Source organism: Prunus persica, chromosome G1, assembly GCF_000346465.2.
Source record: "Prunus persica cultivar Lovell chromosome G1, Prunus_persica_NCBIv2, whole genome shotgun sequence".
NCBI lineage: Eukaryota > Viridiplantae > Streptophyta > Magnoliopsida > Rosales > Rosaceae > Prunus > Prunus persica.
Genome location: NC_034009.1, coordinates 18,673,210 through 18,698,971, shown reverse-complemented (window position 1 = coordinate 18,698,971; position 25,762 = coordinate 18,673,210). Strand labels below are relative to the sequence as shown.

Here is a 25,762-nt window from a genome sequence, read left to right as displayed (position 1 = left end):
AATTCGAGCGCGTTATCAAGCCCGGATGCATCTCCTACATATGAAGGCTGTCAGAGCTAGAATTGAAAATGCCCCTGCCAGTGCAGTTATTGTATTCAAAGAATCAGACGAAATGGCTCAGCTGAAGCAACAACAACTGGAATCCGGCTTCGAACTATTTAGGAAGTTTGCACAAATTGTGGATGCAGAAGGAAAGTGGGACATCACTGTGGGAGGGGTCATGAACTTAATGGGTCGCGGTCGCCGCATTTGACGGGTATGCAACTCGAAATTCGGCCACAGCCATAAGGTTTGCCTTGTAATGTTACTATGGCTACTATTGGGGACAAACCCAGTACAGTGGAATTTTTGACGTGCCCTCTTTTTGTAATATATACGTATGAGGTGCCCTTTTTATTTATTTCGATTGTTTTCTGTAAGTTTGAGGGGGCCTCTTTGGTACATATGTATAATGTAAGCTGCAGGTGCCGTCTTTGTTAAGATTGTATTATGTAAGTTTGAGGTGACCTCTTTATAAATTTTGTCTTCTGTAAGTTTCACATGGCTTGTTATTTTATTTTGCATGCTGCCAGGTTGAGGTGGCCTTTGTATTATATGTACGTTTCAGGTGCCTTTCTTTTGTATTGTATGCAGGAACTTTGAAAACTGCAGTTGATGTAGTTTGGCTGCATTCATTTCATATTCGATATAACGTAATTACCTTCCACATAGTTCAGATTTGTAGACTTGTTAAATGACATTGCAAAACCAATACGTAAGACAGTATAAAAAAAGTTCTAATAGCTGTACCAATTGCAAATAATGCAGAGGTTACATTGGAATGCCAATATAAGTTCAATATCGGGCATTATAAAACCAATACAAAGCAATAGCAATACGATAAAGTTACAATAGGATACCAATATAGTGCCACTATACTACCAATACGTCATTAATAAACTAATATACAGATAACGAAGAATGGCATCTACTGTATTTGCAAGTGTATACCATGCCGTATCTGTCATAAACTAAGGCTATGAATAACATTCCAATCTATACTTACTGTTGGCAATGGTAAATATTGGAAATTTTTTTTTTTTAAAACACCCCATTAACTCCAGGTTTCATGTTTGTGCACTCACACCATGTTCCTGAAACATTGTGCACATGCAAGTGTAACCCTTTGAATACACGATGACCCTCTTCAGCACCCTAAATATCGCACAACGTGAACAACAATTCATACCCTCCAAAACAAGAAGATGAGTAGGAGGAGCCTCCGTACCGGTGAGGGTGAGTCAGTGACGTCTCGGTTGCCCGGTCAAGAGGCGACTTCAAGATCTCGCTGGGAAATGGAAGCCGCGAGTTCAGTGTGTTTACGGCTGTGCTACTATGGGAACGTTGTCAAAACGCATACATCGTGGACGGTTTCTCATCCTGGAAGGAGGTTTCAAGTATGTGCAAGGGTAAGTTTATTTCTGTGTAAGTTTGAGCTGACATTTGGGAATTGTCTGTATTCCAAATCTGATGCTGGCCGTCTTTGTTTGAAAACATTGATTCCGTTTATGCAGAGGAATGGATGTACATTTTGGGAATGGGCTGACCCAGAGATGTGTGACAGATCGAAGCACATAATTCCCGACTTGCTTAGGAAAATAAACCGCTTGGAAGAAGAACAAAACGCTGGAAAAGGGAAGATGAAAAACCCATGGTTTTGGGTCTCTGTTTTCATGGTTGGAATGGTCATTTATTTGTTGTTTTCCAAATGTAATAGGAGGTTTGTTCATCTACAGTTGACAGGTTAAAGTTGGTTAGGTTATGGATGTAATGGAACAGGTTTGATTTATTATAAATCAGTGATGGCAGACATGGTCGTTTTCTATTTCATCTTGGTTTTCAAAGGCTAACACAAAAGGTATAGCCAATAACCCCAGGCTTTGGTATTTTGGTATCAACTCTTATGCAGCCTCAATCGTCAGACCAATTCTTCCACGTAAAACATGAGAAAAAACTAAATATTTGACGGTGAGGGACCTCCCAAAACTACAACTCAATGACGTCAAACAATAGAATATTTGAGCTTGTAATTGGCCCAGCCGAGCATTAATGATATTGTTTGTGCTAACCAACTCCGACATTTCCGTTCGGATCGGATTTAAAAAAAAGCATATACAAAACTAAGTATTCAACCTAACTAAACTAAACTAAACAGACGACAATGCACTGTCGTCTCACGAAGCAAGTCCCATGACATAGCCACCCAATCTATACTTTCAACTGTCACGAAAATATCTCAACCACAAATATTGCCAAATGAGAGTCGAATATTTCGCTATAGTGGCGATAAAATAATGGAAAAAGGCTACAATGTGGGTGGCCCCAAAAAATTGCATTTCGCTGCAACTTGTGCCAAATGATGGATTTACAATCTGTGTTAAGCATAGAATGTCAAGAATTAGTTCTAACAAAGGAAAGTGAGGACAGCCCTTCTACTATGGAAGACAAGTACAGTTGAATTCCGTTACAGAAATGAACACCCTGCAACCTACTACAAAATCACCACACTTTATTGCGTGGTGAGCAAAATGTCAAAAATGGTGCCATGTTACGCAAAAACTCATATTCAGTTTCAAGATTCACAATACGACAAAATAGCCTGCAACTTCTTTCACATACGTGTACAGAATCTGAGATGTGAATATGGGTATGAAGCTGGAAGGACCACTTGCAGAAGAAGGACATATGTGCCACTTCAGCATTCATATAAAGGAAAAATGACACGTCATAAGACATGTTGAATTTGAAGAAGTAATTGTTTTAACCTTTCATAAAGAACATGAAACAAGTTTTGGATTAGACACAGTCGGAGTTTAGAACATATGACATACGTAAATCAGATGCCAGTTGCGAAACATTTACATTACCATCTATAGTGTTCAAATCCCCAATACCCTAAACTTTGATGCACAACAGTAGCCATTTTTATTAATCACAGTTGGACAAGTTCCCAACATAATGTAAGTTCTCTTAAATGAACACTGACATCACAGGTGAGTACGTACGACGTAACTACAATGAAGTAAATAACTACGCAATTCCAAAGGCAGTAGTTAACAATAAAGCAGCAATGAGGTCAGATTAGGACTTTTACCTCATACATAGGCCTCCCCCTTGAAAGCCTCAATTGCAAGCTTCAATCGGTAGTAGCCAAACTTGGATGGGTCAATGGTATGTAAAGGAATGCCGGCACTAAGGTACTCAATATATTTGACTGTCATAATGCCACATGAAGTACTGTCCACCCGAGCAGTAGACAAGTTAGAAGTGCACGTATTGAGAACATCCGATTAAAGTGCTTTAAAAGAACACATCTTACCTATCACTTTGTTGAGGAACATCGGAAATTCTGCAAATTGTGAATGGGTTAAAGTTTGACATGTCAGTCCCCTTTCTCTTCACTGCTTCAACCTCCGATTTCTCATAAAACCTCATTTCATGCAGCACCTTTGCAAGCGTATGGGTAATAGGCTCCATGAATCGGACAAGCATACTGTTGGAGGTAAAATCAAAATACGAGTCATAGACAGTGACAGTATGTCGCACAAAGTCGACTTCTACTGCCACCCAATGGGACTGTCAAACATTATATGGGAGATAGACCTTGCGCACTTTCGTCCATGCTTGAGCATACCCATGTTGCCATGAACCATTGACAAAGTGGTGTACATTTTTGAGGTAGTTAGGCGGAGGGTCAACGGTCCTTGAAGCATATTGTTTCCTCGTTACTCGTTTCCCAATTGGCATTGCAAACGGCTGTAAAAATTGCTGCAACCAAGTGTGAAAGACACGTTGCATAAACCCGAACCAAGTGTGAAAGACACGGATGAGAGAGTTGTCTTTTGCATATTAGAAACATGGCCATGTCAAGGTGCTGCTATTTCAGAACACAACAACGGCGTCAATATCACAACAAATGACACATAGTCAATGTCATCAAATAAGAGATTGATCGAAATAAAGCCGGGTTCAAATTGTTACCCTCGAGCTCATCCATGCAGTTTCATCTAAAAGTTTGTAAAAAAAATCTGCCCCAACTTCAAATGGTTCGAGCTCCAGCTCCGCACTACAAAAACAACACTTGCAAAGGTAAATTGAAATAAAATAGACAAGTGGAACACCTTGTATAATATGACAATGACACACACATGTATAGTATAGCTGCGTATAAATTGTTTGCATACATCAAAAAACAAGTATATTGGTTTTGCCAAGATACAAATCCTAACCTGATGTCAGTTTTCCAAGCCCTGCAAACTTGTATGATAGCCTTCACATCGTCCATGGCCACGGGTTTTGTTGGATCAAAACGTGGCTGAGGTGTCAGTGCATCCAAATCAGTAACCTTCCTCTTTTTCCTGGAGGGATCGGTGAATGGACTCAACAATGTTGTCGCAGCCCGCTTAAGTCTGCACCCTTTGCCTTCAGCATCTGGTTTCCGAACCGTGGCAGTAGCCTCGTTGTCCCCTTCATCACCAACCAGACTTAAACTAGTTTTCATGGGAGGCCTGACCTTGCATCCCACCCCCTCAATTTCTGTCTTCTTCCAATCCTCTAACAAATGTAACATTGTTTTACAAATAACTCTATACCCATTCCCATCTTTCGGAGTAGGAAGGAGGGCATCTTCAAGACTAGGAACCTTCACATCTTCAGAGGTAGGAACCTTGTGAGGTTGTTGGTCCACTTGCCTCTCACGAACTGAAGTTTCAATTTCAGCGTCTATGACTTCCATGGCTGGGAAGGGTTCCACTCTATCAGCAGGGACTTCTGCTTCCCTTGCAGCCCCTTCTATATGCATGGCTGGAAAGCCTTCCACTCCATCACCACAGACTGCTGCTTCCATTTCACCCCGTTCTGTATGCATGCCTGGGAAGGCTTCTACTCCATCAGCTGGAACTTGAGTGTCCATTTTAGGTGCTGCTGTAGTCGGACTAGTAGGTTCATTGAAGGGTGACATTTCATTCTGCCCTCCTTCATTCATCTGAGCAGTACAGACTTCCTCATGCCCTTCTCCACCATAATTTTTTTTTAACTCCTCCATCTCCAACTTCAAATAATGTTCGACTGAAGCAATTGTTAGGGTCAAATCCCGAATAGCCTTTTTATTTCTGTCACACTTGTTCTCATGCTTCAAACAGTTCTTGTGTACAATAGCTTCCAAGTCACGAACTTTGTTCCTAATCCCCCGATTTGAACTACGTAGCTTTGCCAACTGATCCTTAGTGCTTCGTAATTGATGCTTCAAACTGCGAACGTCATTAACAGACCCTTTGCCCTACATACAGTTATAATGCAACAGTTAGAAAGCTTACAAAAAAGCAGGAAACTATTTCCACTTCATTCCTATCGTATTCGCTATATTTTCACAACATTGGAAAAAGGTCATGCTCACCTTAGAAGAGGAGGGAAGGGTAGCTGTTTCCTCAACATCCGCATCTTTTTCTTCACTAGAAGTGCCGGTTTTTTCTTCGGCCTCATCCCTAAATAATTCAACAATTTCTTCTTCGTTGTCATCATCACTCCAACTCCAGTAAGGTTGTTGCTTCTCAATATCAGTTGGCCGGAAAAGTTGCACATCAACCTCCAATTGAAACACATATAAAAAATCAGTGAACTTTGTACTTTTTCCTAATCATAACATGACTAATACAAACAGAACTAACCTCAAAGTTTTCAAAAACCTGACTCATAACCTCCCGAAAACGGGCCACCGTGTTGCTCCTCCAATGTAATATTCGAGGGATGTGCCTATTGTCTTCATGGACCGTGAAATGCAATGCTTCCAATGCTACGAACACTTCAAAAGCCCAAATCTGTTCACAACAATGAAACATCAATATATGTACATGTATTTACATCAACTAACACATTGCTGGATATGTGTTCATCTGAAGAGTGAAGCCAAACCCCCTTATGATGTACTCTCTTGGTCTACCACTTCGCCTTCTTGTCTGCGCTCTCTTTCCACTTTGTTTGGGCATTTTTCTTTTTTGGGGCACTTTCACTCGTTGGTATTCAGCACAAACTGCCCTCAACAGTGAAGCATTTGTCATTGCATATGACACTGCGCCCCATGGATACTTGTCAAACTCCTCTAGGTCTTCAGCCAACTTCAAATAGCGCATGTCAATAAGCACATGCTTTTCACTACCCAATAGCACAAAAATGGCAAAATAGACCATTCCAAGCTTTAACGCATCCTCATCATCTGTGCACTCGATGAAGGCGGTGTGTAGGTCCGAAAGGGTGGCAGGTTTATTGCTGCTGAAGTATTTTCGCTTCAACGAGCAGTTTTCATTTGTCACCTTCGGAATGAAAGGGAGCTTTCCAAACCTTAGCCCAGTGATGAGGCAAAAGTGTTGGGCTGTGAATTGTATCAACTTGTTACCCACAATGAATTTTATCCCGTTCACTTGTGTAACTGTCTTAGGATCAGCCTTCCTCATCAACAAGCCGTGGACAATTTGTGAATTCCACTTCAGGTCCTCTATCAGTAATAGATGACCAAAACAACTTCCCTCGAACCTCTGTAACTGCTGCGTATTGAACTTCGCCTTTATTGTTGTAATGGCGGTCCTTGTGTGTGAAGGGGCAAATGGCTTTCCTTCGTACTTCTCATCCTCAGGAATCATAAGCTTTGCTTTACAAGCCATTCTCAAGTTCCCTGCACAACAACATCATACATATGGATCATTGGTTACCCATATTTCATACGTACATTACTCAAACTAATACTTTCAACCCATTTTGATATATGTATATACATATGACAAAACCATAAATGTTTTTAAGCCTCTTTTCTACTCTCCAACTCTCTCCACACTCTCCTCTTATCTACATTCCCTTCTACCAAATGTACATCCCATTCCATCCAAAAACCAAATACCACCCAAGTCTGAAAACAATTTCATCAACCACGGATCCACTTCATACAGGGTTTGGACGAAATGGCTACAATAATTACTCCAAATGCATCAATGCCAACTAAAATCTACTCATGACCATAGTCATATACATGTCTAGTCATATGCAATACAGTACCACACATGGAGCATCAGTATTCACAGTTATGGACTCTGTGTGCAAACTAGACACGTCAAAATGTTACTGCAACTGCAACTGCTAAACCTAGATGGATGAACATGCAATTTCTAAACAGATACTGAAGCCCCATAAAATACCATTTTCAGACATATATCACAAGCTGCAAGCAAGGAATAACAACACAATTTAGCAGGTTTTATACCACAGGGAAGAGAAAATTTCCACGCCAACTAACTTTAGTATTTCAAAATCACATAATTAACCATTAACACTGGAAGGGTGCAAAATATGCTACTACGTGCTGAAACACCAATGATACCAACAAATTTACTTGTGCATTATTACTCAACAGCTAATTCAGGGCCTACTGAGGTAATGGTGTGTTATAATGGAATAGCCCTTGCCACCAGAATAATTTCCCACACTAAATATGACTCATAAAATGGAAGTCAAAACAAGCATCACAAACGAACCAATCCTAGATGACAAATAGCAATTTGAGGCACTTCATTGTCCATAGAGCAAAATCAATACACTAATACAAGTTTCATCCCAGCATGATCTAATTCACAGTTAAATTACATTATTATTGCAATCTCTCTAATTACTAAACTTCACAAATTCAGTCACAGGTTAGTGAAATTATCCTTCTCAAATGATAACCATACAAAAACACAAACTAGTCAATAACAAATACAAAACCCACCTTAGAATCACTCCTTCTCTGCATAGAACCGAATTCGAAATCCCAGCAACACCTACAGCAAATCGCGACTTTTGTCTGTCACAGGATTGAGAAGGAGGAGGACGTTTGTGAACAAAGTCATAACCGAAACCAAAATTTAGGGTTTTTTTAGGCCCTGAAGGAGCAGAGGAGAAGAGAACGACGTCGATTCAAGACTCGAAAATAGAGGGAACTGAGACATCGTTTAAGGGAGAGAGCATTTAACGATTAAACCCTCTCTTTCACCGTCAAGAACCCCCTCACCAAACCCTAACATTGACTGCAGAGAGAGAACGACAGAGTACTGCTTAGATTTTCGTGATAGAGGGAGAAATAGAGTGGTGGTGGTCGATGGACACAGAAACCGCCGAGAGAGGAAGAGAAAACCGTGACAGAGAGCTGAGAAAGGGAGAGAAGCCAGAAGCGTTAGGTTGGCAATCAAAGGCCAATAACTCCCCAATACATCTGCTTTTATATAAAGGGCAGTTTGGTCATTTCACGTTCACAAGTGATTATATCAGCATATTTCCCAATAACAATTTGCCTTTTAAGTTGGCCTGACGTGGTCTATTTTTTCGAAAAAGATAAAGATAAAACAAAGCACTCACATTTTGAAGCTTTTACGAGCCAACGGAATTCCACTCCCGACCGGAAAACGAAGATCTACTTAGCTTGCTCGAATCAAGTAAGCGCTCGATTCCTAATCATAAAACGAAGAATACCCATTTGTTCTGGCTCAGTCTTACTGAAACCCTCCATATTTTTTGGCCCTTTATGGTCAGTTTGTTGCCTTGTCAGTTTTGCAAGTTCATATCTAAAGACTGAATCTGGATCAAAATTTGGTTAAATTCTAATTGGTTTTAATTTTTTGGTCTTTCCTGCTGTTTTATTTCATAATTCGGTTCTCATTTCATGCGTTTATTTTTCTTTTTTGCACTGGGATTGAAGAACGTTAGTTGGCTGCTGCTTTGTCACTGTCAAATGCGTAAAATTTGTAGTTCTATTGATGGTTTCGCTGCTACTGTGTCTCTTTTATTGGGTGTGGGATGTAATTTAGTTTGCAATGGCTGAAAAGTTAGATTTGTCATGGAATTTATAGCGTATATAGTGTTTATGAGTATGTATTTCTATTGTGTTCACCACCTGTTTGATAAAGTAACTAAGAAACGACATGTTTTATTTGGTTTATAACAATTGAATAAAAACAGGAGCAAGCTTGTTTTGGTTAGTTATAAATTAGAATCATACAATCATAAACGGGGAATCTCACCCATTTCCTCAAGTTGCCTGTTGTTTCAACCCAAAAGATACAGTCTTTATTTTTTTGTTAAACAGTTTATTGGTTGTGAATTTTGGGCTTCGAAAATAAATAACAGAAAATGTCTGGCAGTGGATTCAGATGAGGGGGCTAGAGCAGTGGAGAGTTCTTCCTCACAGGCACTGGTTTTATATGAAGCAGATTCCATTTTGGAACCTTATGAGGGTATGGAATTTGAATCTGAAGATGCTGCCAAGATATTTTATGATGAGTATGCACGACGTGTTGGATTTGTCATGCGTGTGATGTCATGCCGTCGATCCGAGAGAGATGGTAGGATTCTTGCCCGTCGACTTGGGTGTAATAAGGAGGGCCACTGTGTTAGTATTCGGGGTAAATTTGGGCCAGTTCGAAAACCACGAGCGAGTACAAGGGAAGGTTGTAAGGCAATGATTCACGTGAAGTATGATAAATCCAGTAAATGGGTGATTACCAAATTCATAAAGGATCATAATCATCCACTTGTGGTGTCCCCACGTGAAGCTCGTCAAACAATGGTGAGTATTTTTCTCATATTTAGTAACATTCAATAATTCCTATAAATAATTAAACTTCCAGTGTGGGGGGTTATTAATTTTCCAGGTGGTGTACATTTTAAGTTGTGAGAAGTTGCACTTAAACTCTCCTTTTAGAAACAATTCTTGTATTTGTATCCCGAGTGTTCCTTCAGAAATAGAAAAATATATTGTACTCCTTATTGAGGTTATGGTAGTGTTTTTCCCATGTGGCTCTTAAATTCTAATTTTGCTTGCTTCTAATAAGATACCCTGCAAAATTTGATGAGTATCAATAATTTTAGGAAAAAGAAAATTAAGTAATGTGTTATAATTTCTTTCTTACAGCATATCTGTAGCTAGAAACTGCTAACAATCCCTTTTTAAATATGAAGATAAAAAAAATAGTGATATTATCCTTACCGACAATGTGAAAGCCAATAGTAAACTGCATCATCATTGAGGTGTTTTATTTAAATTTATTTTATATTTCAATAAGGGCTTCTTCAGGAGGTAAAATTTGGTTCAGGCAACCCTACTGGCTGTTTATAGCAGGCAAGTGGTAAAATACAGCTCAGACTAGGAACCTTTTTTGTATTACCTTTGAAGACAAGTTGATGAATATGTTGTATTGATCCCAAATTAGGTCTAAAGTTTCTGTACTCTAGGTGATATCGTTTATAGTCTCTATATTCAAGCATCAGGTATGATCTAAGTCATGTCTTTTGTGTGTTGTGCTTTCTTCTGTAGGATGAGAAGGATAAGAAAATTCAAGAATTAACTGCAGAGCTTCGGAATAAGAAACGGTTGTGCACAACATATCAGGAACAGCTAACAGCATTTACGAAAATTGTTGAAGAGTATAGTGACCAGCTATCGAAAAAAGTTCAAAATGTTGTAAGCAATCTTAAAGAATTTGAGTCCATAGATCGGGAGCTTTCGCAACATAGATAGCCTCTGCATTGAGAGTGAGTAATTTGGCATGGTCTTTCAAAATTGTTTAGTTTTTTACTTGGTTTCTTTTAAAATTAGTGTTCCCAATTTTATCAATTAGGTTGTTGGAATTGATAGACACCGGTAATGACCTCTTTTGGAAAAGCAACCAACAAAGAGTACAACAGAATTTGGGGAAAAAATTAGCATGCGGGGAAAAAATTAGCATACTCCCCTGAGCTGTTGCCCTTGTTTCAAATTGCCTGCTGAATTTTCAATTTGGTTTTCAACCCCCTTAAACTTTCAAAATGTTCCAATGTAGCCCCTATTGTCAATTCTGTTACACTTTCTGTTGATTGTACCCACGTACCAAGCACATGATATGTTTTTTAAGGATATTTTCGTCACTTTGCTTATTTCTTCTTTCTCTTCCTCTACTTCTCTTTTATTTCTCTTTTCTCTCCTTTCTCTCTTTTGTCTGTCTCTACAATCTTCTCTGCCAAAAGCTGAATTTATTTTTCTAGAATTGGTTATAAATTCAGTCATGGTTGAATGGTGATGATGCTCGAGTACTAAGATTAGATTTGCCACATGGGCTAGGCTTGTTGACTGTTCCTTTCAGCCAAAATACCAATCAATCATTTTATGCTTAGTAGTCAGTTCCGAGTAATTGTAGTAATCAAGCAAACAGTCAATAACTCAATCAAAATAAAACAATCCAAACTAAAAAAGAACAACCCGAGAGAGAGAGAGAGAGAGAGAGAGAGAGAGAGAGAGAGAGAGAGAGAGAGAGAGAGAATTGAGAGTCAAGGGTGCAATATGGTACAAGTTCAATAATTCGGGGGGAATAGCTAAATTTTTCCCTAAAATATGTAGGTTTGAAGTTTATCTGTTTGCTTTGTCTTCTATTTTAAGAATTGAAAAATAGATTTGAAAACCTACATCTTTTGGAAGTGTGATCTGATTGACTTATTTCATTTATTGTGAACTCTCAGTGTCGATCCCTGAAATGATGATCTGAAACTGCACTGAATAAACTTTCAAACCGTTTAATACATTTAGGGGAAAAGTAAAATTAATAAGAGAAATGAAAGAACTAACTTTTTGGTTCCATAGGCTTCCGCGAACAGTTCCTCATTTTAGCCTTCTTGAATGTTAAGGTTCTATGAGCTGTACCTCTTTATTCAATGTCAGCCCAGAATCCTTTGAAATTATAATTGAACTATCATTGCAGAGCTAGGAGTTCTCTCTTAACTGAATGTATATGATTGTTGAAGTTCCATTAATTATGATTGGTTAATGCAATTAATCTTGAATTATGAGTTGAAAAGTTAATAGTACAATTTTCCCTTTATATGAATGCTGATGTGGCACATGTCTCTTTCTAGTTTCCAAAACTCTCCAATGAGGACAATTAATGGCTGGGCCCATGAGGCTGCCCTTGTAATTGCCTATGTTGCACGGATACAATACAAGATATGCGATATGATACGACAAGTCTACAAAAACTAGGATATGTATATGGTAAGGATACGACAATAAGATAATATATCTATATTTATATGTGAACTGTCTCTTTTTCGTTTAATTATTTATGTTTTCTTTTGTTTTCTTAGTAGCCCCTAACATTCTACAGTACACTCAAGTTCTTTTTATCTTTTTGAAGTAGAAAAACAAGTCCAGAACGTTCTTGAATTAGCCTCACATTTCTGTTTTTCTTTGTCTAAAAAGTTACAGAATATGCCCTGTTGTATTCCCTGCGTATCACTTGCTTATTCATCCCGTATCCAAAAGTCAAATGGATACAAATTTCGAGTAGTCATTAAGTAGCAAGAGCGTATCAGTATCAGCTACTCCATTCTTGAAATTTTTGTAGTATCCGTGCTTCATAGGATGCCTTGTTCAGCAATAGCTTAAGTTGCATTTAACGTAGAAACTTTAATTAGCAATTACCATTGATGTAATCCTAACTATATGGGATTCATTTTTATTTCACATTCAATAGTTGTCTGTACTCCAGACTAGTGTACTTTAATATTGAATAGAACTTAATTTAAAATTTTGGCGATCTTCAAATTTTATACATGCTTTCTGCATGCATATATGGTACACTCTGTAGGATCAATAGTAAAGTTTCAGTGTCAGGCAGTGAAGGACAGAACACTTGGGTCTTACCTATTTCTAACATTCATTGGAATAACTAAACAAGTTTTGTTTATTTGAAAATATATAAATATAAAAGAACTAGTGCAGGGATGTGGTGTGCAAACTTTGACCTGTATACCAATATCCCTAGGGTTGATGGCACTAGTCAAAATCAAGAAGGTTGTTAACCAATTGGGACTGTAATATCACCATATAAGGATGTGCTACACATTGCATCATTACTAGTTTCATATTATTCTGATATTTGTGGTTGTTTCTTCTTCTTTTTCCTTTTGGGGGAAGTGGCTCTTTCTTCTTTAAGCGATCAATTCTATATAAATTATGTTGAATAAATATTGTAGTTCCAAAAATGCACATTAAAATTGGTACTCTTGAGTGAAGGTTCAGTTTTGGACACTGTGTGCCAATTCAGCACTTGAGAGTCCTGTTTGTCCACAAATCATTGCTGTACATTTTTGTTTGTGAATATATTTATAGAATATGCACATATATTACCAAAGTGACCCAAGATAATACTTTGAAGTATGTGATGCTTGTGGTGTAATCAGTATGTGATGCTTGTGCGTGTGTGTGTGTGCGCGTGCATGTCTGGTTTTCTTCGTATTATTATACTTGACTGTTATGTGTTGATAGTTTGGCAGGCATGCATAAATAATATTTGACCCGGCAATTAGGTTCTTAGTTTCCAAATTTTCAGTGTCACGGTTTTATTCGTGTTTATATATTTGACTGGTATGTGTTGATTCAATTTGGTAGACGTGCGTAAAGAACATTTAACTTGGTGATTAGGTTCTTCGTTTCCGACTTTTTCAGCTTTTGATGTAATGTGCCTTTACTTGTTTCTCTTTTTATTGGCATCTCTTGTGTCTGTACTTTTCAATTAGTCTCTATCTTAAACAACATTCATTGGTATCGTCTTCCCTTTCTAACTTTGCTTTCTTTTTTCTTTTTGTTTTCTTTCCCCTTTGCATGTTTTTTTAATTGTCTTATTCAATTGATATGAGGCCCAGCTTACCAATTTAATTAACAGGCACATGTTCTATGCTTAGAAATTAAATATTGAGTCTGAGATCCAAAGAATCACTAATCCTTCTTTACGTGACTATTAGTTTCATGCTTATCATAAATAGATTTTTGCAAGTTCACTGCAAGTTACATTTTGTCACAAATGCCACTATGAAGTTTGATAAGAATTTACTGAATCAGCTTTGATCTGATATCTAATTCACTTGCACTCAGCAAGATGATGTCTTTAATCATCTTTTTTCATCATTCCAGTGCAGGCTGCAGCCATAGGAAGAACTAGTGACAGAAATCCAAGATGACTTTGATTATGTATACATGGAAGCTCTGATGGAGCTATTTTATGTGGTGATCCATCCAGGTTCATAGAGCTATTCACTTTAGTCATTCTGCGTAGCAACTTGAAAGCATTTCCAGGGTCTATGAGCATGTTCTAAATGGTGATAGGTAATATCATAGAGTAGTAAGCAGTGCCTAATTGCCTTACATGGGGCACAGACATCTAGACATGGCAGATAAATAGCATCCATTTTGTAGAAGGAATATGCTTGCATTTTATAATTGTGTAAACAAATTCGCCAGTACATATAATCGATACCAGCAGGGATGTGTTTACTTCTCATTTGCTTTTGAAATTGTGCTCTTTGTACTCCAAGTAGCTATTTGGAGTTGCCATTCCTTATCATGCTTATTGGTTAGATTGTTTACTTGAGCTATTTCCTAGAGCTCTATATAAACAGAAAAGTTCTCAGCCAAAGTCCTTTAATAAGGTCTCAGCCAATTTTTTTTATATTTTAATTTCTAGTTTGACTAGTCTATTATAATGGAATTTAAGAACAGATCCGTAGTTTCTCTCTACGGAGGTACAAAAGTAGCCCATCGTTGTTATACAGCATTTTACAAAGATTTATAGTTTCTAATCATCTCAAATTGTATTCTTGTTACTTAGTTCTTTTACTAATTTTACGTATGGATTTGGTACAATCTTTGTTTTATTGTGTATTAGGACAATATAGTCAATAATAACTAAGACATTACTATGACCAAAAACAAAAAATCCAAGACAGTACAATATGACTTACCAAACGAGACAGAGAATGTAAAAGAGAAAAGGTGCAGAGAAAGTAAGAAATTCCATCATGACCTTTCAATGATTGTCTGTTTATATAGCTGTATTGGAAAGCAAAAGCTAGACCAATTTGACAACTTTGGATACATGGTGTGTGCTCACAAATTTCTAGTTATTCTATAAGAAAAGAGAACGCTGTGAAATAACATCAGTCTTGTCACGCCAATAACATTAGTCTAGACTCTTCAAAATATTTATATATATATATATATATATATATATAAATACTCATACATTCACAACGCTCCATTCAAAATATTTATAAAAAAATTGGTCTAGAATATTTGTGGTCTTGTTTAATGTAGCTTTGTGAAAAAACATTGGTGAAAAAACAAAAAGGCACATGATCGAAAAGTCCTCAAAATACTCATACATCTTGAGCCAGTCTAAAATACTCCAGAATGGCAACAATAGCTTGAAGACACAAAGGAAAAGATCTATGGCCTTCAAACAGCATACTTCAAGGCAACTGTGGTACTAGTGGCTCAACCACTTATTTTCCTTATTCCGTTTCCTATTTTTAGAGCATTTCCACCCATGGTCTTTTGTCAATGGCTTTTGGACTAAAAAAACCTCTCAACCAATGCATTCTAGCCTAGGTAGGATGTGGGCTCTACCAAGACTGGGTAGGCCCGAAGGCAAGATCAGCCCAAGCTGCTATACAACTTAAAACGAGAGCTTCTATAGTGAGTGGGAAGTTATAAGGGGTGTTTTTGAGGGGTATGTAAGAGCCGTTGGATTTCATCCAACGGTGAGTTTTTAAAAGAGGGTGCATGTAGAATCGGGTTGAAATCTAACCCGTTAGAAACCCAACTTCAGTTGTTCCCCTCTTTCCCTCTCTGTGAAAAACTGAAGCCTTTCTTTTTGAATGTAAAGCAAACCCACAATTAGAAGGATCCAAATCTCCCAAACCTTATAGTCACTCGACTGTCATTAGCTCGTTGGGAGGCCTGCGATCTATAGTATCCTGGGTATTACGAAGAATGGCTCTTACCTAGCTGTTGCCCTGTTTTGATTCTATGGCTCAAGTGAAAACCCCTTCTCTTTTCATTCAGCTGACAAGATTCCAGATGAAAGCAAAGTAGCTTATCTGTTTTTGTAGCTAGAAGCCGCAGCAGCAGTTGTTCCTCGATTTTGGTAGAGATGGAGTCTCAAATACCAAAGAGTCTTCTCTAATTTCCACCACAGTCTTTCAAGCTGACTGACTTCAGAGCTCCCGATTGATTTTGAGAGGTAAGTTCACTTGCTGGATTGATTTTATTGGGTTAGGTTTATTTTTTGTGAGGGTGGGAAATTCGTCATTTGTGGCATCAATAATGTGTCATTTTCTTATGAATATTCAATATACTTAGTTCATTGTTGTTGGTCGGGGTGGAAAATTATGAAATGTAGGTAAAAGAACCTAAACTTAGGCTTAATGACGTTAGGAGTAAGCAGTTGGAGAGGATATTGGGTGAAGTTCTGTAATTGGTGGTTTGAATTACATTTGTGTTCTTAGTTGAACATGTTGGTTCTAATGTTATTTTGACCAGATTATTTCCCAAGAGATGACGTAACTTGTATGAAATTTTGCTTGTGTTTTGTGTAATCGGAAGTTAGGCTATGCGTATTTTGTGTCAATTTGGGCAATGTTTTGTGTAAGTGGAATGCATTGATATGTTGTGATGCAGTAATGACTGATTAATGAATGAATAATTGCTATGCAGTAATATAGAAGTGGATCAATAATATACGTAGATAAAATGTCTGGGGGCTCAGAGAGTGATGAATGTGCAACAGCTAATGGGAGGGTTTATATTCCTGAAGTAAGAAATGAGGAAACACCAGCAGTTGGGATGAAGTTTGACTCGCTTGACCTCGTTTACAATTTCTATAATAGATATGCATTCTTGGCTGGCTTTGGTATTCGACTTCATTCTAGCTTTTGGGGGAAAAATAAGAAAGAGATTTTGAGGAAAGAATTTGTATGTTGCAAACAAGGTGCATACAGGAAGGATGAAACTCGGGAGAGAAAAAGACAACGGGGAATAAGTAGATGCAATTGCAAAGCAAAGATTGTGGTTGTGAAGACAAATGGGAGCAAGAAGTATACCATTTCTCTTTTTGCAGAGGGACACAATCATAAGATGACACCCTCAGAAAGAATGCATTTATTGAGATCACACCGTCATATTTCAGATTCTACAAAAGTACTCACAAAACAGTTGGGTTCAGTTAATATTCCCATTCATCAGAAGGTAAGTATATTCGAGGTGCAATCCGGAGGAATGGATAAAATCGGTTTTATCAAAAAAGATATCTACAATCTTGAATGTAGTGTGAATGGGAAGCTGAGGAACCACGATGTTGAACTAGTGACCGAGTATTTTATGGCTGAACAGAAAACAAATGAGGCTTTTTATTTCAAGATTGAGGGAGATGGGCATGACAGGTTTAGTCGATGTTTTTGGGCAGATGCAACTTCTAGACGGGCGTATGGGTTTTATGGAGATGTTGTTGTATTCGATACCACATTCAACACGAATCGATACGACTTGACATTTGCACCAATGTTGGGAGTTAATAACCATGGTCAGACAATTGTGTTAGCATGCGCATTTTTGAGCAAGGAAACGACTGAGTCGTTTGTTTGGATGTTTGAGGAGTTTAAGAAAGCCATGCCAGGTGGGGAACCTAAAACGATCATTACAGATCAAGATGCGGCAATGGCCATAGCGATTTCAATAGCCTTCCCGAGTACATTTCATCGACTTTGCATATGGCACATCACATCAAAGTTCTCTGTTAAGTTACCACGTGACGCTTATAAGGAGTATTGGCCTGAATTTCAGAAAGCCATATGGGATACTGACAATAAGGATGAGTTTGATGCAAAATGGAATATTGTGGTTACAAAGGCTGGTTTGACTGACCATCCATGGCTAAGTTCAATGTTTGATTTAAGGGAATCTTGGGTTCCAGCCTACGCACGACAATTTTTTGCCGCTGGAATGTCAAGCAGCCAAAGAGCGGAAGGTTCTCATGGTTTTTTCAAGCAATACATATCAAGGAGAAATTCGTTTATGGATTTCATAATACGATTTGAGAGGGCACTTTCTCATCAACGTGAAAAAGAGTTAGTTGCTGATCACGTAGATGCATTTGAAGTGGCTCAATGTCTTCTACCGATGCCAATGAACAAACAAATGGCTACCTTGTACACAAGGACAATGTTTCAAAAGTTTGAGCAAGAACTAATACAAAGTACAGCATGTTTCCTAGAGCTCAAAACAGAGGATGCGTGTAAAGTTGTGTTCAACGTGAGCGAAAGGAAAAATTGGGAAACAAGAGTGGCAGAAGTCGTATATGTCAAAGATTCTGACCACGCATCGTGTAGCTGCAAAAGATTTGAATTTGTTGGAATTATTTGCAAGCACATCCTAGCATTGTTCAGAAGGGACCAGATTGAATATATGCCCGATAAATATATTTTGAAGAGGTGGAAGAAAACTGCGAAATGTGGATTGGTGTCAGATGCAAATGGCAACGAAATTAAAGACTGTGCAGATCCTGGCCTTCTAATAAAGCGGAGTACAATGTCTCGACTTGCTTCAGATGTGGTTGAGGATGCATTAATGAGTGAAGAAGGATGTGAGCTACTGTCAGAGACTCTAAAAAGTTTGCAGGTGAAGTTGAAGTTGCTGAAGGATGGACCAAGTAATAACGAAGTTGAAGGGTCCAGCTCTCAAACACAATATATGAAAGACCCTAAGAGAGTGAGGTGCAAAGGAAGGTCGAAAGGAATAACGGGAGCAAAGGAAAAGGCAATGAAGCGAGGGATTAGACACTGTCGGGAGTGTGGACACATTGGTCATGATAGAAGACAATGCCCAGCCTTGAACATACCGTAAGATGCTACCACTATTTGTAATAATATCTAAAATATGAAAAGGTAAAATTTTTATGTGCTTGTGTTTGATGTTTATGCAGGACATCACCGTCGAACAATGACGAATCAACTCCAATACATCGTAGTGACCCATTATTCGATGATTTTGACAGGATGCACAGACCAACTGAATGATTGATATTTGTATTAGACGAAATGTGGTTGTTATGAAGATTAATGATCAAGTGAAGTTTTATAGATTCAGTTTTTGAATGTTATTGTGTTTTTGTTCATGTCCACCGATGAGCTCTTACTATGTCCACTGGTAATTGAAATGAAAATTTGCTTGGTTTCATTCTTCCAAGACATTTGGAGACATGTTAATTTTACGTCTTCTCCCTATTTATAAATTTTCATAGACATTTGATCAAGTTTGAAATTTGTAGTTATGTGAAGAAGCAATGACTCTTACCATGTAAAATGGGCAGTTTAGGGTGAAATTTGTTTTAACAGAGATTCATTTTTCAATTCCTCAGGGTAATGCAGCAATTACAGCAGCCAGCTGTTGTTTCCATTACCAGTAATCATTTCCAGCAGCAGCCACTTTTTCCGACTGGTTATTAGGGGCACGATTTTGTACACTTTTGTAAGTGAAGGATACTCGAAGCACTTTGTTGGAACAGAGCAAATAGAAACCAGCGGGTAAAAAAAAAACATAACATTGCAGCTAATTACATTTCGATACATAGGTGAAAAATATTAAAGGGTACACTAACTTACATAAATACTCATAATTCCACACACAAAATAACATTTGATTGCAAAACATATTATGTGCTTCCTCATAGCAATACCACGATCTCCCCAACCAACTGAACAACGGTAGCCACAATCACTGGGTCGTACTCGTCAGCTTTTTCTTAGCAGGTCTCACATGCTTATGGCCACTCATATCCCTAGTGATATACACGAAATAAATCTTCAGCAATATTTGGAATTTTATTATATATAAATAAACCATAAACCATTCAGTAAACAATGTATAGCACATGTTATGTAACTTATGACTCACGTGTCAATTTTTTTTTTAACACATTAGTACTCCAGCTCTTTAATGTAAATGGACATGATAAGGAGCATTTACTGATTCCCGGCTTTCTGTGATATTGACTGCTTCTTGAATAATATTTCCATATTTGCAAAATATAATGTTAGACATTATAACACATGATGACTTGCAATACATAGTCCCAATAATTATATATCAAGCAAATGAAACTGATATTTGTGTTATTTTAAGTTAGATACTGACATTAAGGGAGTATATGTGCAATACCACGGTCACCCTCAACCAACTGAACAGCGGTAGCCGCAATCACTTAGTCGTATCGGTCGGCTTCTTCCGAGCAGCTTTGACGTGCTTATGCTCATTCATGTCACCCCCATCGTCTAGTATCTCTCTCACAGCATCAGGGGACACATAGTTCCAATCATAACTTGTATGAGTAGTTGCCGCAAATGCTCGGAATTTGTCGAATCCTTCGTTGAATGCCAACTCCAGTTCAGTATGGTGCTTTTCGCATCGCATATGGTTCATCAAACAACCTTTGATTTCATCATTCATTACTGTATCCAACTCCTCAGCTTTCAGCTTCCTGCTATGACTCAGCTTCAAGTACTTGTTCTTTTGGGATAACGCTTTGTTCACCCTAATGTTAAGATCAGCCAAAATTGCCTCGTCTTCAACATATTTCTCGTGCCATGAATTGATCAGTCTGGAATTATAATCCAGCTTGCCACTGACTGCATGTATTGCCTGTAATGGATCATCGGAGTCCCCCTCACTCCCAAATGATGTTGAAAAAGGAAGGGGTCGGCGAGTACAATGTGGAAATAGAACCTGCCACTCCAATTTGTCATCTTCGATTGTGTTGTTGGTGCCTGAAGAGGTTGACATGCTTGAATAATCCTCTTTGTTTTGGGAGGATGAGGATTGCATATGCAATTTCGTTTGAGAAAGGGAACATAGGTTTATAGACCAACATACCAAAGCTTGTGTGTAGTCAACATATGTACTTTTTGGCGGGAATTTTTTAAAAATAGGTGTCAGGTTTTGCTTTTCAAGCATGTCAACCTCACACTCTCCTGACACCACTGATAGTGGTTGAAACAAAGTCAATGGAAGTGACATCTACTTAGTTAACTCAACCAAACTAGTTAGGATTAAACTTAGATTGTATCAGACCAAAAAATAATTTCTACTTTGTCAACCAAATATTTTTTGGCGGGAACCCTTTTCTTGGTATTACTATCACCCCTTTCATATAAAATCTCCTTCCACACAAAACTCACTCCTCCACCGAATCTGTCTCCATCTACCGATACTCTCAGAAGAAGCAAACAAACTCATTCCCCCCAAAGAATGAGCATAAGCACAACCAAGTTTGATGTGAGCATAATAAACACCCCTCCAAACAAAGACCGGCTTCGACACGCAAGTGAGTCACCAGACAAGCAATGTCACATTGCTAGACAGAATGACCATTTTGTTGGAAGTTTTGAGTCTGAAAGAGTTGTTGCTTTTTGGAAGGACAGGCATCTTCAACTTGGTGATGAAATCCAAAGGGCAAGGGCACGTTTGGAATTTGTGGAAGGCCAAATTGAAGATGACAAAAGGCAGGCCAATCTGGATAGGGCGAAGTTGCAGCGCATGAAGCGTAGACACAAACGACTTCGGAGTGTAGCTGTTCAAAAATACAAGAACTCATCTAATGTAGTGGAGTCAAAGAAGCGTGTGATGCAAGCTGGATTCGACTACTTCCGATCCTATGCAAAACTCGTCGTACCCGGGTTTGATTGGTCATCTATTACCGTTTCCGACGTCACCAAATATACTCAGCAAGGGAAGTAACCATTTTGGTTCTCGTGTTTGAGCAGAGGCAAATAAGTGGAATTGGAATTTTGGTTACACTCTGCTTCAAAGCTATTTTGATGCTAACTACTATGGAAGATTTAAACCTTAATATTTTGATGTCTTTAATTACGAAAACAGAAGATGCAAAGAGCCCATCTACTTCAGCCATATGTTGCTGCCATGTCCATTTGTTTTTGATCACTTATCAGATTTGAACATGGTTGCATCATATGCAATGTTGCCTTTATTTATTATATGTTAGGACAAGGTTTATGGAAAAGCTTTTGTGAGTGCGTTTGTGACAAGGTTATGGAATTATTATGTACACTTTATATATTGTTTTTTGTACTGGTTCATTTCCTACTATTTCTTGCTTTCTTTATATTTTATGTTTGTGGAATCCCTCTCAAAGTTAACATATACTGTGAAAAAAATATTATGCAACTGATTATATAATCACTCATATAGACTAGGACAAATATTCACTAAGGGTTTTAAACTTGCTTCACTTGTGTGATGTTATTGAGAAAAAGTATGGCATTATTTATGTGATTTGACATGATTGAAAATATATTACTGATTCCCAATGCGGCGTCAAATGGACAACTTATTGAATACCTGTGACGTGTTAATAACTCAAGGTGCAGTTGCATGTGGACAACTTCTTGAATACCTCTGACGTGTTGAAAACTCTAGGTGCAGTTGCATGTGGACAACTTATTGAATACAAACTGACGTCTTCAAAGCTCTAGGCGTAGTTGCAATGATGGCTTCAAAGCATGTGCAATTATTTTTTATGTACATTATTATAACAAAACATATTATTGTATATAGTGAAACTAAATATTGTATTATTAGAAATTATATTTCGAATATTATCCGAAATATACGTGTTAACGTGAATTTGGGTTAAGAGGAAAGTGAGTTATGTACAAATAATTTTCATTTTCTCATTTTCCGGGCATTTTTTGGATTTTCGTAGAATTTATTACCTATGTCCACAGATTGTTGCACTAAAAAAGCCAAAATAATAGCAAGAGGACACCTGGCGCGATCTCAGCCCGTCACTGATGACTACTTGCACAAGTGTACGTCAGTCAACATGGCCACACCCTCCCATTTTACCCTAAATTATTATTTTATTACTTTTCCTTACAAAAATCAGAACTAATTACACACAAAATAAAAAAATTATCCGAAAATTGCTACGAACTCATTGACACTCCATCTCCGTTGCTGAATTCTCCGATTCATTGTTACGTATTTGTAAAATTAATTCCCAACATTAACGGGAGATGCTTGTTGAAGTAGGTTATTCAAGTTGAAGTTAACAAACATCAATACTTAGGGTTAAGAGGAAAGTGAGTTATGTAACACAATTTGGATTATTTCATTGCTTCACGAATGATTTATAGGTTCTCCTAGTTTTATGACGTCACAAGTAGGCCGGAGTAATTTTGGGGGCATTTTTACGATTTTCCTACTATTTTTTACCTAGTTTCAAAGATTTTTGAACAAAAGAATCCAAAATTTAAAAGAAGATGACACCTGGCGCGATCTCAGCCCATCACTTTTAACTACTTGCACAAGTGTACGTCAGTCAACATGGCCACATCCTCCCATTTTACCCTAAATTATTATTTTATTACCTTTTGTCTTGGAAAATTCATAACTAAATACACAAAAATTCAAAATTATTTCCGAAAATTGCTACGAACTCATTGACACTCCATCTCCGTTGCTGAATTCTCCGATTCATTGTTACGCATTTGTAAAATTAATTCCCAACATTAACGGGAGATGCTTGTTGAAGTAGGTTATTCAAGTTGAAGTTAACAAACATCAATACTTAGGGTTAAGAGGAAAGTGAGTTATGTAACACAATTTGGATTATTTCATTGCGAGACGAATGATTTATAGGTTCTCCTAGTTTTATGACGTCACAAGTAGGCCGGAGTAATTTTTGGGCCATTTTTACGATTTTCCTACTATTTATTACCTAGTTTCAAAGATTTTTGAACAAAAGAATCCAAAATTAACAAGAATATGACACCTGGCGCGATCTCAGCCAGTCACTTTTGACTACTTGCACAAGTGTACGTTACCGAACATGGCCACATCCTCCCATTTTACCCTAAATTATTATTTTATTACCTTTTTTCTTGGAAAATTCATAACTAAATACACAAAAATTAGAAAAACGATCTGAAAATTTCTACGAACTTATTGCGATTTCATCTTCCTACTGCATTCCCTGTTTAATGGTTATGCTACATTAGTATTTTATTATTATTTATCCACAATTATTATAATTATTATGATATTACTTTTTAGGCTGTCCATTTGTTAATTATATTTAGTCCAACTTGTTTAAAACAATTTTATTTTCCGTGCGAATAGGCCATTTGTAGTGCTCATCGGTTTCTCTGTTCTTCAATTTGTTAATTTTTTTATTTTTTAGGTTGAAGGGATGTTTTGAAACATAATATGGAAATATACAAGTCATCCATTGTACTCCTTCCACACAAAAAAATAGTCTACGTCATTCACTGTTCAACCCCCTAGGTTAAGAAACGTGTAACCAAATCCTTTCGGATATGCTAAGTGGGAAAATGTCATTCCCAAGCACTGGTGAAAAGACACCTATTTACTCCATGCATGACTTTTGGTTTACCAAATATGAAGATTGGGGTCGGTGAGCAAAATATCTGTGTCAGTAAAATGTCATTCCTAGCCGTCTATGATGTAAGTAATCATTCCGCTATATAATAAATATTATACATTTATATATAAAACGGTTTATGACAAAATACCAACATTTGAACAACATTTAAACTGAGCTAGGTATAACGTAGCCAGCCAACCTAGAAGTGAAGAGAAGCAAGTCCACAATGCATCAAAACCGTAAATTCGTACTAAAACTAATGCAAAAATACGTGATTCCCTCGCACAACATACTCACGCAGGATTTTGCACCAAAAAATACTCTCACGGTGCCATTTGCATCGGTTGCAACAAGTCCACAACGCATGATTTATCTTGTCTTCACTAGGCCAGCCTGGAATAACAAAATACCATTCATTGTTATTACAAGCACTGCACCGATTGAACTGAATCTTCCCATAGTCAAACATATCTACGATATGTCTTGCAACAAATGCTCCGCGACATCTTCCTGTTAAAGCATCCCTGGTTCCTTTCATATCAATGTTGTTACGTTGATTCAAAGAACACAAGAATTGTAATGCATCCTCTTTTGACTGACCAATTCCGGACATACCAAGTAGTCCAACTACATATGCCGCTTCCATATGGCCTGCCGTGGCTGCAATGCGCATCTCATACAACGCTTCCACCTTACCGTGCCTGAAAAAATCTTGGAATGCTTCTCTAAATATGGACTCAGGGTTATTGCAAGCCCTGCATTGTTGCAAGAAATGCTGGACCGCAGGTCTGGCACCGTACCAGATAGGATCGTATGGGTACTTTGCCATTGAAATGGTGTTCCACACTTGTGGACTGTTTGCCAAAGTTCGGAACAATCGGCACACAGATGCCATACGGAAGAGATCTTCCGATGATTCTTTTGCCACGTATAACATGACTTGAAACCAAGCGGACTCCGGGATGAAAGCTTCGGGCATATCGAAATGGACATGCTTCCTTCTCTTTCCTCCGACTGTAGTGAAGTGTTTCGAATTCATTGAAAAGTTTTTGGAATGGAACGATTTGAGGAGTGGCAGAGGGGATAAATGATAATATTTGGGGTACACGTTTTGTTTTAGCCTCTGTTTATAGTGTTTTGAAAAGGTGTTTCCAGTTGGGGTTTTTCCAAGTTGACCATTTTGAAAGAAACTGAACCCCAGTGAATTAAAACTTAAGACAAAAGAAGGGAAAACGTCATAACGGTGCATACAGAGTCAGACAGTCAAAAAGTTAATTAAATGGCTATTTGCATAGCCATTTTTGGGTTTATCCCACTATCAAATTCATTGATACAAATGTGATGGATTACTGACTAGTGACAGAAGGTCCCATCATATACTTTTTCATTTTCCCATACCCAACTACCCCTAGTAATGTTATTAAAATGGAACTACTAATGAC

The 25,762-nt window shown here is 37.8% G+C and overlaps 4 protein-coding genes across 7 annotated transcripts; 2 read left to right on the top strand and 2 right to left on the bottom strand.

Moving 5' to 3' along the window:
• On the bottom strand, positions 5,904 to 6,695 carry LOC109946632. Its single transcript, XM_020555047.1, has one exon. The coding sequence runs from the start codon at positions 6,693 to 6,695 to the stop codon at positions 5,904 to 5,906; it is 792 nt and encodes a 263-aa protein (XP_020410636.1).
• Positions 8,368 to 14,501, top strand: LOC18793542 (protein FAR1-RELATED SEQUENCE 5). Of its 4 annotated transcripts, none has more exons than XR_002269586.1 (5): positions 8,368 to 8,495; positions 9,201 to 9,625; positions 10,373 to 10,590; positions 11,944 to 12,079; positions 14,005 to 14,501. XR_002269586.1 is itself a non-coding variant. In XM_020554222.1 (4 exons), coding segments are annotated over exons 1-3 (630 nt in total). In that variant the 5' UTR covers positions 8,368 to 8,494; the 3' UTR covers positions 10,577 to 10,590; positions 14,005 to 14,501. The 4 variants fall into 4 exon arrangements, 2 of the variants coding, with proteins under 2 accessions (XP_020409811.1, XP_020409810.1); XR_002269585.1 differs by having other exon boundaries at positions 14,000 to 14,501; XM_020554222.1 differs by lacking the exon at positions 11,944 to 12,079.
• LOC109946631 (protein FAR1-RELATED SEQUENCE 5-like) lies at positions 16,073 to 18,936 on the top strand. Its single transcript, XM_020555037.1, has 4 exons — positions 16,073 to 16,106; positions 16,580 to 18,029; positions 18,123 to 18,759; positions 18,843 to 18,936. The coding sequence occupies exons 2-4, from the start codon at positions 16,616 to 16,618 to the stop codon at positions 18,934 to 18,936; spliced, it is 2,145 nt and encodes a 714-aa protein (XP_020410626.1). The 5' UTR covers positions 16,073 to 16,106; positions 16,580 to 16,615.
• LOC109946628 lies at positions 24,577 to 25,299 on the bottom strand. Its single transcript, XM_020555034.1, has one exon. It carries the CDS (start codon positions 25,297 to 25,299, stop codon positions 24,577 to 24,579), a length of 723 nt encoding a protein of 240 aa, XP_020410623.1.